This window comes from Brienomyrus brachyistius, chromosome 8, assembly GCF_023856365.1.
Source record: "Brienomyrus brachyistius isolate T26 chromosome 8, BBRACH_0.4, whole genome shotgun sequence".
Lineage (NCBI taxonomy): Eukaryota > Metazoa > Chordata > Actinopteri > Osteoglossiformes > Mormyridae > Brienomyrus > Brienomyrus brachyistius.
Window position 1 is genome coordinate 12814861 of NC_064540.1, and position 18661 is coordinate 12833521.

General features: G+C 41.4%; 2 protein-coding genes across 3 annotated transcripts in view; both read left to right on the forward strand.

Annotated features, from left to right (window-relative positions):
- ap5b1 (adaptor related protein complex 5 subunit beta 1) overlaps positions 1-18661 on the forward strand; it is a 135310-nt gene that overhangs the window by 47013 nt on the left and 69636 nt on the right. The window lies entirely within an intron of this gene.
- wnt4 (wingless-type MMTV integration site family, member 4) overlaps positions 13545-18661 on the forward strand; it is a 28295-nt gene continuing 23178 nt past the window's right edge. For both annotated transcript variants that reach the window (XM_049021650.1, XM_049021651.1), the window contains exons 1-2: positions 13545-13812; positions 13919-14077. In XM_049021650.1, coding sequence (XP_048877607.1) covers positions 14001-14077 — 77 coding nt within the window. In that variant the 5' untranslated portion in view covers positions 13545-13812; positions 13919-14000. The remainder of the gene's footprint in view (positions 13813-13918; positions 14078-18661) is intronic.

Here is an 18661-nt window from a genome sequence, read left to right on the forward strand (position 1 = left end):
CTCAGGCTCCTTCCCCACCAGAGAGGTGACATTCCATATCCCTAGAGCTACCTTCTGCAGCTAAGGATCAGTCTGCCAAGGTCCCCGCCTTCGGCCACTGCCAAACTCGCATTGCACACCAGGACCCATAGGTGCAGGCCCAGCCACCAGGCACTCGCCATCGAGCCCCACCCCCAGGCCAGGCTCCAGAAGAAGAACTGACTGAATTGCTGTAGGTGTTGTTTTTCCACACATTCTTAAAACTGAATTGGCTACAATGAACTACTATTTCAAGTGGTACAAATATTGATGTCGTGCATGATATTTATATAAGAAATCTGATCCAGCACAGGAGGAGATTCAACTCCTCCATTTATTTGGAGTAAGGAATTGTATTTCTGCCATTTATGGGCTTGATATTATAAGTCATTTTTGGTTTTTATTTCTTCATTAAAGATGTATTGTGCTTTTATAGAATTAGAATTTCGTGATCAGTGATTATTGTTGACACACCACAGCACACAGTGCACAAGGTTTAGTCAAGGTTTTTAAATCAGTTGGGAATATTCGGGCTGGTTTCTTCACCCACAGAGTATTTCTAGAGCCACAAGCCCTCAATTGTCCCACATGGGGGGTCCATAGACAGCCACCCCTCCTCTTTAGTCTCAAGCACTGTACATCTGAAACCTTTCAGATTTGGTTTCATGGATATCAGTACATCGGTTAAGAGGTATCTGAAGGTGGCTAGTTCTGGAATGTAAGATCATCAAGAATGATTTTGTCTCAAATTACTTTCGTATAACAGCTGTCTCTTTTGTGCAGACTAAGCCATAGCTGTGTAAGCTCACATTCTGCTTCTACATATTTTGATTTGAAGATGCAAATCAGTTTTTAGTGTTTTATTGTGTCATTTCAAACATTTATGCCTATGAAAAAGCATGCAAAATTAAAAACTGGATTGAGGTGAAGTGTCTTGCTCTCCTTTATGTATTTTATTACACAGGACAGGGGTCTACCACCTTCTTTACAGTAAGAGGTACTTTTTTAAAATTTTAACTTTTATTGATTCATAAATAAACTCATGACCTGCTTGTCCGGTCTTCTCGTGTGGCACGCCCCCTACCTCATGTGCAATCCCGATTGTTATCAGCTGTTTCTTGTTATTCCCATTGAGTCCTGTGTATTTTCATTCCGCATTCGAATATGTTTCCCCAATCCTGTCATTGAAGTCTACACCGTGTTGTGCCTTGTCTGCCTGCAGTAAACCCTGTGTTTTGGATTTCCATCTACCTGACCCTGATTCCTCGCTCCTTGCCCACTTGCCCTGTACGTGGTCTGACATAAACAAATATCCAGGCACCTCCATTTCACAATGCTCAGAACAGACAGTGCAGTTAGGGGTAATGCTAAAGATTTTGGGTCCCATGAAAGCATATCATTTTGGGGCCCCAGTTCAGTCCAATCCAGTTGTTTTTCCACATTTTTAAGGCCCTCGTCACTCAGAGGCCCTTGGAATCATCCCAACTATCCCCCTTTATTAGTTCTTATTAGTTAGTCCCACTTTAAAGAGCCTGGTTGGGGTCCAGTAATATCTATATAACAGCTTGTATTGGATAAATTTTCTTCTTGCTTACTGTATATCCTTACCATTATTACCCACGACCTTCTGCCAGACCTGCTCATCTATTTGACAATAAAGATCCTACTGGCAGATTATTCGAAGACTGTCACATGTATTACTAATTACTTGACCTGCATTTCTGTGGAATACGGAGGCCTTAGGACAAGTTAACTTGAAATAATCCATTAAGGGTTTGTTTTCATCATTAAACTGAAACTTTGTGTTAATGCAAAATTAGCAAATATCTCCAAAAATGGCCCTTTTCCCATACATGACATTTTCTAATTCATTCTGCATATGATATAAATATACCCTACTTAAATAATTCACTCACTGTTTGTATCCCATTCAATAGCCATTGTTTCCGCTATATACTTTTCTTTCCTACTTGTATTTCTTCGTTGTGCCAGATGGATGAATACCATTGTTTATATTGATATCTTATATATTTCATGTGCTTTAGACTGTATCTTTTTAGAGTATCTAACAATGGTCACCATTCCTATCCCCAGGAGACTGTGACATAACTTCTATAGAATGAAATGGCAAAGTCAACCACTGTTCCATAAATACCCAGCCAAGCCTGGATGCTGTGTTGCACCAATGTTTAGCAAGCTTTGCCATTTCAAAGGAGATATTATATAATTTTACACCCGGAAGTTCTAACCCTCCCTTGAATTTAGGGGCATGCAGTTTGCTCACCCTTATTCTGGGCTTTTTATTTTCCCAAAGACAATCTCTAATCATTTAGTCATACTGACTACAGACCTGCATCAGTACACTAAAGGGTAACATCATAGATAAGTACTTAAACTGAGGTGCTGCCACCATTTATACTACATTCATTTTACCCCGACAAAGAGAGTTTAATTTTTCCCCCTTTTCTAGATTTGTTTTAATCTTTCGCAGCAGTGGCTCATAGTTCAGTATCATTAGTCTGTCTAGATCTGACGTAAGACAAATGCCAAGGTAATTCATACCTTTTGGAACCCACTTGAAATTAAATTGAGTGACCAAGGGCAATAGGACGTGGACATTGCCATAGCCTCAGATTCGTTCCAGTCTGTCATATAACCAGACAGATCCGATTATGATGTATTAAAGCCATTAATGGAGGTAAGGAGTTAAGGGGTTCTTCACCCAGTAATAAAATGTCATCTGCCTAAAGCGTCAACTTGTGGTGTTCTCTCCCTCCATTTACCCCTCTGATTTTTGGGTCTGCCCTAATAGCCACTGCCAAGGGCTCCAAAACAATCGTGCACAATAGAGGTGGCAGTGGGCAGACCTGTCTTGTGCCTCTACTGAGCTCAGAGAATAGTTATATCTGTGGCCCTTGGATTAGAGTAAATTATCTGAATACACTTACTAAATTCAGGGCCAAAGAATTTTTGAAAGAGTTGCAGTTAGAAAGCCCCACTCAACCCTATCATAGGCCTTTTCAACATCAAGGGAAATAGCGACCATCAGCACTTTCTCTGAGTGGTTCAACCATAACAAGTGAAGAAGTCGTCTTATATTATCAGCGGAGGAGCTATGTCTCATAAAGCCCAATTGGTATTCATGTATAATAGCTGGTAGCACCCTTTCCAAATGCATAGCCAATGTTTTAGTCAATATCTTACCGTCCACGTTAATGAGACTAACTAGTCATGAAATTAGCAGGATGTGTATGGTCCCTATGCTTTTTAGGTATTAAGGATATTAGCACATCATTAAATGCAGGTGGTAGCGCATCCAATTTGAAGGCCTATAAGTACACTTTAGTTAGGATCAGGGTAATAATATCTATGTAGTTTTTATAATACTCAGCTGGGAATCCAGCTGAACCAGGTGACTTACCAATTTTCATTGATAGTATAGCCTCTGACTTTCTGTGATTTCACTGGTTCAGATAGAAACTCCATACCTGTTAGTGAAACCCAAGTTAGCTCTATATTGCAGAAAATTGGAAATTTGGAAATAAAATGGTTTATTGTTATTGCGTGTTGATTTCTATAATTTCTCATAGAACTGATGGAAAATATTGTTTATTCCCTTTCCTGAGCTGACTATTGTATCCCCCTGTGGGATAATGTTCAAAGCAACTTCTTGTTTCAACTGCCTAGCAAGAAGTCAGCTAGTTTTTTCCCCTCCCTCACAAAACTTCATTCTGAGTCTGAGCAATGCATATTTTGCCTTCTTATTGTATATCTCATGTATTCCAGCTTTATACCTGCATATGTTTTGAAATAGGCTTTCTGAGTATTTTCTTGCCAACTCATTCTCTATTTTCCCATGTTCTAATTCCAGTTTCTATATTGTTTCTATATTCTGTTTATTAATGTTACATTCAATAACTTGTTCAATCATATCCTGGGATACCAAAATCAAATCAATTCGGGAATGTGATTTATAGCGATGGGAGTAGAAAGTCTACTCCCTCTCCCCAGGGTTGACCAAGTATCAGATATCAATTACACCTATATATTTCATTAACATTTGCATAGCTACCCTATCTTTTGGTATTTTTAATATGTTCTTATATTTGATCCGATCTAATGTACCATCCATAACCTGATTAAAGTCTCCAACCCAGATAATGTGTCCCTCTACATTCCCTAAATCCTGTTGACCTCATGAAAAAACAGTGCCCCCCCCACATAATGATACCTGGGCTCCATTTATCAAGACCTCAATGCAAACCACTCTGCCATTGTCATCTTTAAATCTTATAAGGAGCGAAGAGTTTAGCTTCTTATTAATCAAAATAGTAAAAAAGTACCCTGTCACTTTTATTCTGCGCTGCCTCATCTTCCATGTGCATCTCCTGAATAAATGCAATATCACTTCACTTATGTTTAAAATGCATATAAAATATCTTTTTATATACTGTCTTAAGTAAAACAATATTTGTTAATCAAGAGCTCAATACTCTCTGTGTAAGAGTAAAGGGAGTGCCTGCTTAATATACCAATAAAAATGTCTGGATGTCTAATATTTTCAATATTCAAAACATTACAGAAGATCAAACTGGTCGTAAAACATACACCCAAAATACTAAATAAGAAAACAAAAAGCCCCGTATAGTGAACAAAGGCTTCTTCATATAAAAATCTGGTAAAAACAAAAAAACTAAATTAAATCTCATTTAGGTCCACTGGTAGTCGATGGTGCACTGTCCTCCACTTTATACCTCCACTTTAACATTGCCCTTCACTTACCATTGCCACCATGCTCTCAAATAAACTTGACTGTTTCTATAGCTTTGTCGAACTTCATGTTGCTCCCTTTCCCACGAGAACCGGAGAATTCCAGAGTGCCAGAGTGTCTTTCACATTTATTTCCAATAGCAACTTTCCTGCCATTGTAAATGCTCTCCTTTTCTCAGCCAGCTCCCTGGACATATCTGGAAGGAATGACAACCTGTAGCCTTTCAAATCCATTCCATTCCTCTTTTCTCCCTCACTGCTTCTAGTACCTTTGTCACGGCCACACAAGCAAAGGACACCGGGTGTATGGCGTTACCGGTCATGCCCACGCAAGCAGGAATTACCGGGTGTACGGCGTTACCGACATTTAGAGGTACAAAGGAGACAAACCTACCGCAGCACGTCGCGTATTGAGCCGAATGATAGCGTGCCATACCCGAGTTCCCAACTTCACTCTGTATTCCTAGCGTGTTTGCCTTACCTGCTTTCCTTTCCCTCTCCAGAACCGCTCCGGCTCCTGACCTGCCTTCCCCGCTGAGACCGGCACGTCCCGTTCCCTCCCCCCCGTGTGTACCTGTCTCGTGCTTACCTGTAGGACGGATTCCCTGGTTCTCGACCCCAGTGCTCCCAAATCTACCACGGCCTTTGCTTGCCCCGCCTATTACCTTTGCCATAAGCACGCTAATAAACCAAGCATCTGCTTGCACATCTGGATCCGTGTCTTCCTGTTCGGGTGCCTCTGACAACCTTCTTCCACACAGATGAGCACAGAAACCGGACCATTATAATTCTTGGTGGCTGATCATCCTTTGGATGTGGGGAGAGATAGCATAGTCATATTCTAGGATAATATTTAATTTTAAATGCACTACTTAACTATTACATCCCATGAAACAGAGCAGTATTCAATGTGCCTTGTAGAAAGAATGCCTCAAATTTTCTCTGCTAGAGGAGGTTTTGACATTTTTTTGGTAATAAAGGTACTCAAATGGTGAACATACTGTTAATTTATTTGTTAGCAAAGAATACTGAGTATATTTTTAGTAAATTGAATGACATCTCAAAGTATGCAGAAACCTTTGACTGGTAGTGTATATTTATGCATTTGTGTGTATGCGTGTGTAAGAAATATGGTCAGTGCTGATGGGGTGAAGCACACATCAAGTTGTAAGACTCTTGTAAAAACCATTAAAAATGTGATTTTTATATGGGTAGTGCAGTTACTTAAAGAAAACAAGATTTGGAAGCAATTGGGAAATATATTGAACCCTTCGGTACTTTTTACTCACCATACTTATATTCAGATATGGGTTAGGGTTGGGGGGGGTGGGGGGCTCTTTTGTAATGTATGTGGAAGCTACAAGGACTAACAGGGCAGTTAGGCATGTGCATGTGCTACAGGGTACAGTACAATTATGGCCTATAAGTGCTTGTCTGACTCAAAGTTTGATGGCTCTGTTAGGCATTTACAGCTCTCAGACAGCCAGATCTCCACTGACTCATCCCTCCCAGTAAATCGCAGTCGTGACTCCCCTATTAAAATAATAAATAGGTCAGATGACCCAGATATAACAACAGAGCATGATTAGGATTAGAGACAGCATATATTCTGCTAGATCTGTCCCGAGTAGCTCTTCTGTTTACTTTGCACCTTTCCATGTTTGCTGGATAATGACAGGCCAGTGTCTGCCCCCTGTAAATCTATATAGATTATGTATGATATACTACTGGATCAGGGCAATGCTTTCGTCACTGAAGCTAGATGGTTTCATGTTAGTTTGTGGTCTTTTCTTCATCACTTCTCTAATAGGTACTGAAGAGGACATCTGTTAAGCTTTCTGAGAATAAATATGTCTCGATATTATGGTCTATCACAATCAGTTTTGTGACTAGAAAGCTGCTCAGTTATGTGACTACAGTATAGTTCAATCACAATAACATATTATCAAATAAAGAAGGTTTACATGATTTCAGCAGTTTTCCCAGGGACTCACTGTTGTTCAAGTGAAAGGCCAGGAATAAGAAGCTAGACTTCAGATAAAAAGTAATTGGGAGACCTTGGGAGGCCAATTGGTTTGGCTGGTACCCCTTTCAGAGTGCCACACAAATGGTTAATGGTGGACCAGTATTGAGATGTCACCTCATTGCCACTATATATCTGCGAATCCTGACCTCATGCCTGACTGATCCACCCTGGCACCTCATATTGATGGTATCTTAAGCTGCTTTGGGGGAGTAGGTCTACCACCTCTTTTGGCTGGGCATTTTAAAAGGGTTCTAGCTGTCTATTTCAGTCCCTCAGTGGAATTCCCCCCATATCCATATGGCATGATATGCTTTGAACTACATCCCCTGCTCTTTTTAGACAGCTAGGCAAACAATGATATTTTCCAAACAACTTAATTTACAGAATGAACGCAGGGCTCTGATCTTATAACTGAGTTTCCCGTGAATAATGAATAACAAGCACAAGCTAGCATTGGAGCTATACAACTCATTACTAAGAAAGAGAGTTACTGAAATGACAGACAAGTGCAACATAAGAGCATTCGGGCTACACGAGAGACCAGGATTACAGAAGACTGCAGATCTGTAATGTAATGTTTGCATTGGCTAATCATATTAAAATGCATTGGTGTTGATGGGTGTTAGTTATATGGTTAATCCTTCATGCTGTTTATAATGGACAGAGCATGCCTATATAAAAAAAAAAACAATGGCAGGCTCTGAGGATGTCGCAGAATGGTAAACTGGATGCATACTATATGGACAAAAGTACTGGGACACCTGACCATTGCATCTACAGGAACATTTATGACATCCCATTCTAAATCCATAAGCATTAATATGAAGTTGGTTTCCCCTTTGTAGCTATAACAGCTGCCACTCTTCTGGGAAGGCTTTCCACAAGATTTCGGAATGTGTCTGTGGGAATTTTTGCCCATTCATCCTGAAGAGCATTCGTGAGGTCAGGCACTGATGTGTGTGAAGGTCTGGTTTGCAATCTTCATTGTAGCCCAATGGTGTTTAATGGGGTTGATGTCAGGGCTCTGTGCAGGCGAGTGCCCATTGCTTTGTGCACTGTGGTAGAGTCATGGTGAAACAGAAAAGTGTATTTCTTAAATTGTTCTCTCAAAATTGGAAACAAGAATTCTATTCACTGGAACTAAGGGCCCTGGCCCAACCCTTAAAAAACAACCCCATACCATTATCCTCCACCGAACTTTACAGTTGATACAATGCAGGCAAGCAGATAATGTTCTCCTGACATCCGCTACACCCAGCCATGTCCATAAGTCTGCCAGAAAGAGAATCGTCACCCCACAGAACGCGTTTTCACTGCTCCAGAGTCCAGTGGCAGCTCCATCTAATGCCTGGCATGATGCTTGGTGATACAAGGATGGCATGCAGCTGCTCAGCCATGGAAGCCCATTCCATGAAGCTGCTGGCATATAGTTTTTGTGTTGGGGTTAATGCCAGAGAAAGTTTGGAACTCTGCAGTTATTGAGATACCAGAGTGTTGGTGACTTTTATGCGCTAAACACCTCAGCATTCGGCAATGCTGCTCTATTACTTTACATGGTCTGCCACATTGTACCTGAGTGATTGTTCCTAAATGCTTCCACTTTACATTAATAAAACTTACCATTTTCCATGGAATAACTATCCATCCATCCATCTTCCAAACCACTTATCCTACTGGGTCGCGGGGGGTCCGGAGCCTATCCCGGAAGCAAGGGGCACGAGGCAGGGAACAACCCAGGATGGGTAGCCAGCCTATCGCAGGGCACACTCACACACCATTCACTCACACATGCATTCCTACGGGCAATTTAGCAACTCCAATTAGCCTCAGCATGTCTTTGGACTGTGGGGGGAAACCGGAGTACCTGGAGGAAACCCCACTACGACATGGGGAGAACATGCAAACTCTGCACACATGTGACCCAGGCGGAGACTCGAACCTGGGTCCCCGAGATGTGTAAGGCAACAGTGCTAACCACTGCACCACCATGCCGCCCCATGGAATAACTAGCAGGGAAGAAATTTCACAAACGGAATAATTGCAACAGTGGCATTCTATGACAGTACCACACTTGTATTCACTGAGCTCCTCAAAATGGCCCATTCTTTCACAAATGTTTGATTGCACTGAGCATGAAGCAAATCCACAGCGTACCATTTCAAAGGATCAGTGACCGGGTGAAGGAGCTGAGATACCAATATGTACAGGTAAAAAGTCACTATGAGTTGTTCACTTGGAGTTCCACTGCGATGTGTATGAGTGACACACCAGCCCCTCGCAGCAGCTGTGTGATAGAAAGGAACATTGTCCCATATGACAGCATAATGCTGAGCTGTGACTGTAGCATCTTCTCTCCAGTCAGACTCCAGAAATGCTCTGTAAAGCTCAAGGAACACAATAAGCTTCTCAGAGTTATATGGCCCAACTGCTGGGATGTATACCACTGGACCAGTCTCTGATATATCTGTGCACATTGTAGTGTTTGCACCTCTCTGCCCTGGTATCTGCACTGCTGCTCGTTGCCCACTGATATTCCTCCCATGCCTCCTGGTCTTGGCCAGATTGAAGCCAGCTTCATCCACAAACAAGAATATAGGAGGTTCAGCACTGGATCTGAGCTCCATGATCCTCTGAAATCACAACATCCATCCCAAAGGGAACACATGAATGCATATGCAATTTCACAGGTCCTGCACAGACTTACAATAAACATATAGTGAACAACTCATATAGTGACTTTTTACCTGTACATATTGGTATCTCAGCTCCTTCACCCGGTCACTGATCCTTTTAAATAGTACGCTGTGGATTTGCTTCATGCTCAGGTGGTGACGTTTCAAGACCCTGTCAATAGTTGATAAGCTGACTGAATCGATCTTGTGGAATGCTGTGTGGTCTGCAATTACAGCAACCAGTATTTCCCATAAATGGACTGTATTGTTCCTCAGCACGTTCTGAACAATTGCTGCTTCTTGGTCTGCAGTGAACAGCCTGCTGCGCCTGCCAGCTGCAGGTCTTCTGTCAGTTCATGACCATGTAACAATAAGGCTACCCTTTACCAGTTATAAATGGTAGTAACTCATTAATAAGAATGAAACTGTGGTATAACTTGTTTGTTTATAATTATCTAGTAATGATTTACAAAGTGTTACAACCTAATTAATAACCTGATTATAAACCATTACTAATCCCTTTATAACTGTTTTGGGTGTAAAATTATTACAATGGGAAACTACATGATCTATTTTGACCAACAAAAAGAAACTGAACCAAATGATCACAAATGTACAAAACCATTTACATATATATAAAAATTGGGGATTACACTGGTTGTTTTGCAAATGTTAGATATTTCAGAAATACTCCAAAGCAAAATCAAGAAAAACTGAAACATAGATATCACAAGATAAGAGCATTATTCAAAATTTCATCCATATAGCTACAGCTGTCATGATTACTCAAACTCAATTGCTCGATTATTTGAATTCGTCTAAAAATTTTCCAATTATCTCTGCAATATTGCTGAAGGAAGATGCTGTTAGTGGAAAAAGGTCCAAAAGGTAAAAGCACTAGTTGTATGGAAGCATTTCTCATTAAAAGCGAATGGAAATTCATTCATCTGTCAGGATTGCAAAACAGAACATAAATATTTCTGCAGCATGACTGCAATGCAAATGCACCTTAAAAGAACACATTCAGGTTCGACATGAATTTCAGGACTCACCCAATAATGTGAGGTTAGCCATAGATATGTGCCATTTAGCTTATCGGAGTAGCCTAGCCTGTCTGTCATCACTTTGACTTAAATCATTTTGATTAATTTACTTTCTCTAGGACAAAATAATCCCTGCTAAAACAATGGAACCAAGAAAAGCGAGACAAAAGGAACTGACTGGGAAGACTGTCAAATGAGGGGGAGAACGCCCTGCATGACTAGGGACATAGAAAAGGCAGGGGTAGGACCAGGCACTAGAAAGGCAACAGGAGAGACAACACGACACACCCTAGGACAGGTAGGGGAACAATGAAGACAGGGGTGGAAACATAGGAGGTTGCAGTAGGGGGACAGAGGCCAAGGCAAAACAGAGGCAGGACAGGAACTAAGGTGTGACTGGAGGAAGCAGGAAGTGCCCTGTGAGTGTTCTGGACCCTGGGGAGCTGGACAGCGATCCTAGGAAGCAGACCATCCTGGGCCCAGTGGGGCCTGTCAGGACGTAAGGACCTCAGGGGCCTGGCAGGGCTAAAGGAGTGCACCATGGGCCCTCTTCTCTTTGCCTAAGCAGAAGAGTTGTTCAGGCAGTCAACATTGGGAGAATGGGAGTCTTGGCAGCTGGCCCAGATAATTTGTCCCCGTCTCCCCACCCGGGAGATGAAGACTTGACCAGCACTTCACTTGGGCTAAGCTGATACCACTGACCAAGGACCAAAGCCGAGGTAAATGTGGACCTTAGCAGGAGCTCACAGGGCAGGACTCCGGGCAAGGCCCAGAGGATCCCCCTCTAATTCCCCAGGTGGGGCATCCTCCAGGTTTGCACAACCTGGCCTGACAGCAACTGAGGAATTACGCATTTGCTTATAGGTGATCTGTAGGGAATGAGGAGACCATTGAGGGAAAGCCAGGAGGCCACCCAGGCAACGAGGTGGGACACCAGTAAACAAGGTGGGTGCTCAGTGCCACAGGTGCGATGAGCACCATGGGACTGCCAGGCAAGCAAAGAGCAGCTGGGGCACCTGGAGGCGTAACCCCTGGGGTCTCCTGTGGGATGGCAGGTAAAGCAGAGAAAGCCAAGCAACCCAGATCAGTGGAGTGGTCTCAGAGAATGGCATATCTTGGACCAGGTTTGGACGGCATAACTGCTGTGGGATTAAGTGCAGGTGATATGGCCCCCCCTTGGGCTAGGAACCTGGAGTTTGGGTGTAGCGGCCCTCCCAGAAGCCAGGGATGCTGGTTGTTGTTGAGCCCGGTAATTCTGTCTTGAATGCCGACTGGAAAAGCAGGAGCAGGGAGACAAATATCTGAGAAATGCGGGATTTATTAGAATGGTGGCGAGGAACAGGCAACAAACGCAGAGTGACAATACAATGACCGGACTGGGGAAACAAACTTAAACACGGACTTAAATACATTTAACTAATGAGAGCAACAGGAAACAACTGGTAAACATGGGGAATCCACATGAGGTTAACAAGGGGGTGTGGCACACGGAAGGAGCGGACGATTGAGGCAGGACAGCCAGTTTGTTTTGATCCCAGATATCTGCTCACCAAAGTCAAAGATGACTAAATAGTGTAGTTGCAACATTCAGTTGGATAAATAAATAAGAAAAACCTAACTCATGTCACTATTTCTGGCACACTTCCATTGAATACATAGGAGCTGTCATGTGTATGCATGAGCCTTTCACACCTGGCCACATCCCCCCCATTTTATGTTGCTGATGGGGATGCATCTGGATCATGTTTCATCGTTGCATTGTTCATCAAATTACCATGCAAATGCGATTTGAATACGTGGCTATTTAGAATGTGAATAGCGATTTTCAGGTGAGAGTGGTATTACACGCCCCCGATGTAGGTAAAACAAATTAAGGTGACATGGTTAACACAATATTAAAAACTTCCGATAATGGACATTTTAAAAAGAAGATCGATTACCGATTTAGTCAGCTAGCATGTTGGACATGTCTGGGTCTACAGTTCTCAAAGGTGATCCTCCAATCAGCTGTGAACTACCCAATCTCACTGAGACTGTACGGGTGGTGAATCAGCTGGAAGCAGGGATGGCCGCAGGGATCTGTGGTATCTCGGGCAGTAACTCAAATAACCATTCAGTACAACCAAGGTATACTGAAGAGCATTTCTGAATGCACATCACGTCCAACCTTAAAGCAGATGTTCTACTGCAGCAAAAGACCACATCAAGTGCCACTCCTGACAGCTAAGAACAGGAATCTGAGGCTACAATGGGCAGGGGCTCACCAAAATTGGACAATGGAAGGCTGGAAAATGTTTCTTGGTCAGATGAGTCTCAATTTCTGCTGTGGCATTCAGATGGAAGGGTCGGAATTTGATGCAAACAAGATAAAAGCATGCATCCATCCTGCCGCCTTTATAACCACAGTGTTCCCAGCTTCCAATGGCTACTTCCAGCAGGATAACGTGCCATGTCACAGAGCTTAAAGTGGTAACAACATGCAGACAAATAAATTCAAATATCAATCCGATTACTTTTGTATGATGTACTCGTAACACTGCGTATTAAAATACACTTTGCATTAGTGATCTCCTTGTAACCGAAAGAAATGAAGAATAAAATGCACTTTCTCACCTTTCTCCCGGTTGTGAAAGAATGACCAAATATTCACAATCTGCAATGATCAAAAATTAAAATCAGTCCATATGAAGATCATATTTTAAAATCCATTGCCGCCTAGGTAGGTCTGTAAAGGCTCTAATTTTTCGCATACGATTTTATTACATAATTTTTATATTCAACTGACAACATGTTATGAACAAATTGATGAGATGCAGTGAATTGCAACTTTGTATTTTAATAAAACACCGCAGAGAGTAGTTTCGCTTGTACACGCTGCCAGCCCTGCTTTCATTCTGGTTAAAAATATAAAAGCAGTCTCAGGGGGGAGCTTTAAACCCGCCTTTCTCACCAAACTTACACATCAAAACCTCCCCTAAACTTCGAACCGCCCCTCATAAGTACTTCAGGAGCTAGTAAATTCGTCGTTCAGTTTTGTGTTGCGTTATAGCCGCGTCATGCTGCTGTCAGTCAGAGGAAAATATTAAGCAAAGAATCAAAACCTAGAGTAGGAATGGGGAAAACAGTTTTACTGCATTCAAGATCATTTTGAGAAGGGCGAAGTTAATTTCCGATTTGATTATCAGAGGGTAAATATAATACAACTGTTGTGCTAGAAAGGAAAAAAAATTGCCGTCAAGTGTCACTAACTTTTTTGCTCATCTGTAGCATTTTCTGTGAATAGGTAAGGATTACTAAAACATCTGGACGACTTCAGATTTTTTTCAAGTGGATTTCTGATATTGGATTTATTGTGTATAACACAACTGATGTGCATCATCCCTTTACAGAGACCACTACCACAGCACATGCAATAAAATCTCATCGTCTGTGGATTGTTGGCTTGTGGAGTTCGGCTTTCTACTACTCAACATGACATCGGAGTATTTGTTAAGGTCACTGCTGATGCTAATTCTAGCGCTCTTCTACGCAAATGCTAGCAACTGGCTGTAAGTGTATGAAGACGTTTGGAAATAATTTATTTGTTTTTTTGTGGAATAAAAGCAGTTTACGTAGCATATTGATATCCGATAAGTGGATGTTGTTTTTTTCAGCAATTAATTTTATACATTAGACTTATATTGATTAATCAATTGCATTTTTTTTGCCTTGAAACGCAATCTTAATCATCGTTGTCTTTTTCTTAATTCAAAGTATTATACAATGGATTTTGTGTATTGCGTTTCATGTGCCTGCGTGTGGAGTTCTTTGGAGGGGTGGTAGCATTTCTTGCATTTCTGGGGGGTAAATCTTCAACTTCAATTTATTTTCAGTCTAGGCCACATGTGCAGCACTGCGTATTTGTTTATTATTAGTTATTTCGTTTAGGAAGTTAATATCTAAGCAGAGAACTAGCTTCGAGTTCATTTGAACTCTGTAATATTGTCTCTGACAGGTAATAGAATTATGTCATCTAAATATTTGTGGAATTGCAATAATACTCATATTTGTTTTAAATTCGCGTTCAGAAAAATTACGTATAAATGTATGTTTTGAAAGACATTTAGCATGCATGCATGTATGTATTTATTTAACTGCCAAGGCGTGGTGACAGAAGTAAGCCACAGACGTGTAGAGACACGTATGCTTAAGAAAAGAACCTTTCAGGTACTCTGTAAAATATGGTTTTACAGAGCAGAACTATTGAAATGGGCGCTTGCACATTCTTCGATTGTGCAAACAGAAGTCATTAACATATCTGAGGAATCCCTTGTGTTTTTATGGCCAGTAAATATTTGTGTCTGATGACTTAGGAGGGAATACACAAGACGGTTTGGAAGAAAGTGGGAATCATTCAATTTGTTAATGACATAAGGAAAAGAGAGGTATAATTGCATCTGAAATTGTGTCTTTTAGTTATGAATTAGGAATGAATATTACTCGTGTATGCATGGACTTTTTGTGCTGGTGAAGATCTTGGAGAATGAATATTAGACAGAAAATTTCTTTCATATGTTTTATTTAGAGGGATGAATATTCAGCATTTCAAAATGTATTGTATACTTCTCTACATTCTGCCATAGTTTAATACATTCTTTGGTGAACTGAAATGTGATATAACACTTCGCTAAGCTGTAGCCTACTCAGCTAGCAGCTTGAATTCATGAGAAAAGACTATGGTGTATGTTACTCTCACAAAAGTTTGTTTTCTACGTTTTTGTTTCATGATGTTGACCAACCCTTTAATATGTTTTGTGGGTTTGTCGTTGTTATGTAGAAACTACTAAAGATAGGAAAAGTTGCAGCAGTCATTTTTATTAAGTATTTCAAATTCCCCAAGTAACCACTGTCACAGAAGTACAACAAGAACATTCCATCCTTCCATCCTTCCTCCATTCGATTATTACAAGAGTTCCGGGAGCTTATCCCAGGCAACATCGGGCCAAAAGTTGGGAAGCACCAGGAATCTGTCCCTGTATATTTGGGTGCCATCGGCTTAGGAGTGATAATTAACATTACTTCTTCTCATTATATAACCTAATGGCAGCATGCAGAGCGAAAACAATAAAGGACCAAACAGTGATCCCTGTAGCACTCCATATTTGACTGGTGACATATTGTAGACAATGGAGTACAGTTATTCGGCACTTGAACATATTGATATCGATTTGTCAAATACGATTTAAAGCACTTCAACACTGTTCCACACAACCCAACCTCAAATTTAAGTCTTTGTAATGGGGTAAAATAGTCAACTGTGACGAAGGCTGCACTCAGATCTAGAAGCATTAGCACAGTTGCTCTCTCAGCATCAGTTGCCATTGTTATGTCACTTACGACTTTGGTTAAGGCAGTTTCAGTGTTGTGTCCTGGATGAAAGCCCAACTGGAGACTAAGTCTTCTGTGAGCAGCAACTATCTTCTCCAGAACTACTGACAAAAATGGTACATTAGAGACAGGTCTGTAAATGCTGAGCTCCTATGGATCCAAACTTGATTTCTTCAGTAGTGGTCTGATTACTGCTATTTTAAATTGGTCAGGAGCATAATGCTTGTAATTTTGTCATTAACGAAGTTCAGAAAATGTTCACTACCGAAATTATTCGGTAGCAGAGGTTCAGCCTTATTTGTTAGATGAGCTATTGTTTTAAAAAGGTAGGGTTAGGGTTATTTCTATTTCGATTAATAAGTAGAATAATAGGCTGGATGTGCCCTATAAAAGGCTCGGTTGCATTGTTGCAGGCTGTCGGACCATGACAACTTGAACACTTCTAAACCCATGGATTTCCGTTTGAGCTCCAGTTTGTGGTACTCCTGTTTGTAAGAGCGTGTGTGATCATCAAACCTTGGGGAGTGTCTGGTGGTTCTTACGACTTTATTTTTCAAAGACGCTGTTTTGTCTAAAATCCGACTAATCACTTTATTGAAGCCGTGGTTGACTTGAGAGTTGACATATGTAATAGAAATAAAGTTCACTTTACTTACTGCATTAATAAATCGTAGGGAGTTTCCATAATTTAGCTGAAGTCATAGCAATCTTCTCTGCCATAGTCAAAGAGGGTGGCTCAATCATGAAGGTGATTAGAAAATGGTCAGAGATGGACGTATTCAATGGACAGACAGATACATGATGAACATAATCTCTGTGAGTGATAATCAAGTCTAATGTATGATTGTGAACATGCGTTGAAGGTGGAGACTTCATTGTTGTAGAGTCCAATTTCACGTCAATGTCGGAAACTCTGGCCTCATGGAGGCATTTTACAGAAGCCACTGCTTTATGATTATTAGAAACTCTAACATTCCTAATAATCGAGTCTTTAATCACAAGTACCTTTTCCGCTTTGGCAGACGTACTCCCGAGAGCAGAGAACGCATTTCTAAGCGCAATAGCTGACTGGCGTGTAGGAGCTCTCAGCTTAGAGCTCTTAGGACCACGTCTGAACGTAACCCAGGGCTTGTGTGTGTTGGCTGCTGGTGCCAGAGCCACACTGGAGACAATCATGGCAGGAGAGACAACTGCCAGATCTCATCTAACTGTGTGCTCTGATAGAGCCGCATCTAAAAATCCCTCGATCTGCTTCATCTGAAGTTCTACTTCTCCAATACGTAAATCCTGTCCTTTAACTCTACAATAACTAAACAGTTTTTGCATATTATACTATTGGGAGTGTTGGACGGACAGTCTATGATGTAAATTTTACAGGAGCTACAAAACACAGGGGCAGAAAACATGGTGACAACTTATGTTTTTGTCTCTAAACAGAGGTCGTCAGTGTTTAGCGAAGTGGTTAATCTGTCAGAGTGTTGGAGTTTGGAGATTTATTAGAGGAAGATTATTTAACTTGTGGAGCTTTTTCCTTCCAATGACTTTATTCTAATTATTATTTGGGTGATATCTGTCTGCATTAGTCACACACGTTCATTCATTTACTTAAAAAGAAACATTTTAAGAAAGCATTCAGTATTATGCTCGACGATGTGTGCACTTGCATTAATGTAATACCAGAATAAATGGACAGAATTAAAATGGCCCTTCTAAACGATTTTCCGAACTTGCCTAGTTTCAGGTTGAAACACAAGCAGGGGGGTTGTTAGGGTCTCCTAAGGCAAATTAGTCCTATGTGAGTGGCCAGACAAAGTACAGTCCAGAAGACCCCCATGAATAAAAAGAAGAATGACCATGTAACCTTGCCTGGAGACCGGGGCCCACCCTGGAGCCAGGTCTGGGGGGAACTCACAGCTGAGCACCTGGTGGTCAGTGCCCGTATTTATAAAGCATCTCAGAATCACTCCTAAGAAAAGCACTAAGAGTCTCAATAGGATAAATAACATTAACATGAGGGTTATGAAAAAGAGGCAAGACAAACGAGGAACAAGCGTGGTTTGTTAGGGTCATACTAGGGGAGAGACAGGGGGTTCGGGTGGACATGGAGGGAAGGAGTTGACAAACAAACCCCCCACCCCCCAGCTCAAAGCTTGATCACTGGGGGGAAAAGGATTTACAGGGAGGGGACCAAGGAGACTGAACGACAGGGCAGACACATGAGGTCAGCGGGGCATATGGGATAGACACTACCAAAGGCCAGAGGGACAGAGCCTCCTTGAAATTCTTGATGATCTGATAAATGGATGATATATGTGCAATCTTAGTAGCAGCAATATCCTTGCCTGTGAAGCCTTTTTTGTGCAAATCAATGATGACCGCACCTGTTTTCTTGCACGTAACTATGGTTAACAGAGAAAGAACAATGATTTCAAACACGGTAGGCCCTCAGTATGAGAAACAACTTAACGTCAACATAGCTAACTTTAAGCTCTGCTGAGTGGTAGCTCTCCAGGAGCAGGATTGCCCACCCCTGTTTTAAATCATCCAGTTTGCTATTCTGACTCAGCATGACAGAGTGATCTCCACCCTTACACCTCTCCACCACTCTCTCCCGTGTTAACGAGAGAATCACTGAAATTATGTGAGTGGGTCCTTTTGTGACAGGACTGAAATGCAGTTGAATTGGGTTTTTTGGATTAAATTTATTTTCATGGCAAAGAGGAACTTTGCAATTAATTGCAATTCATCTGATCACTCTTCACAAC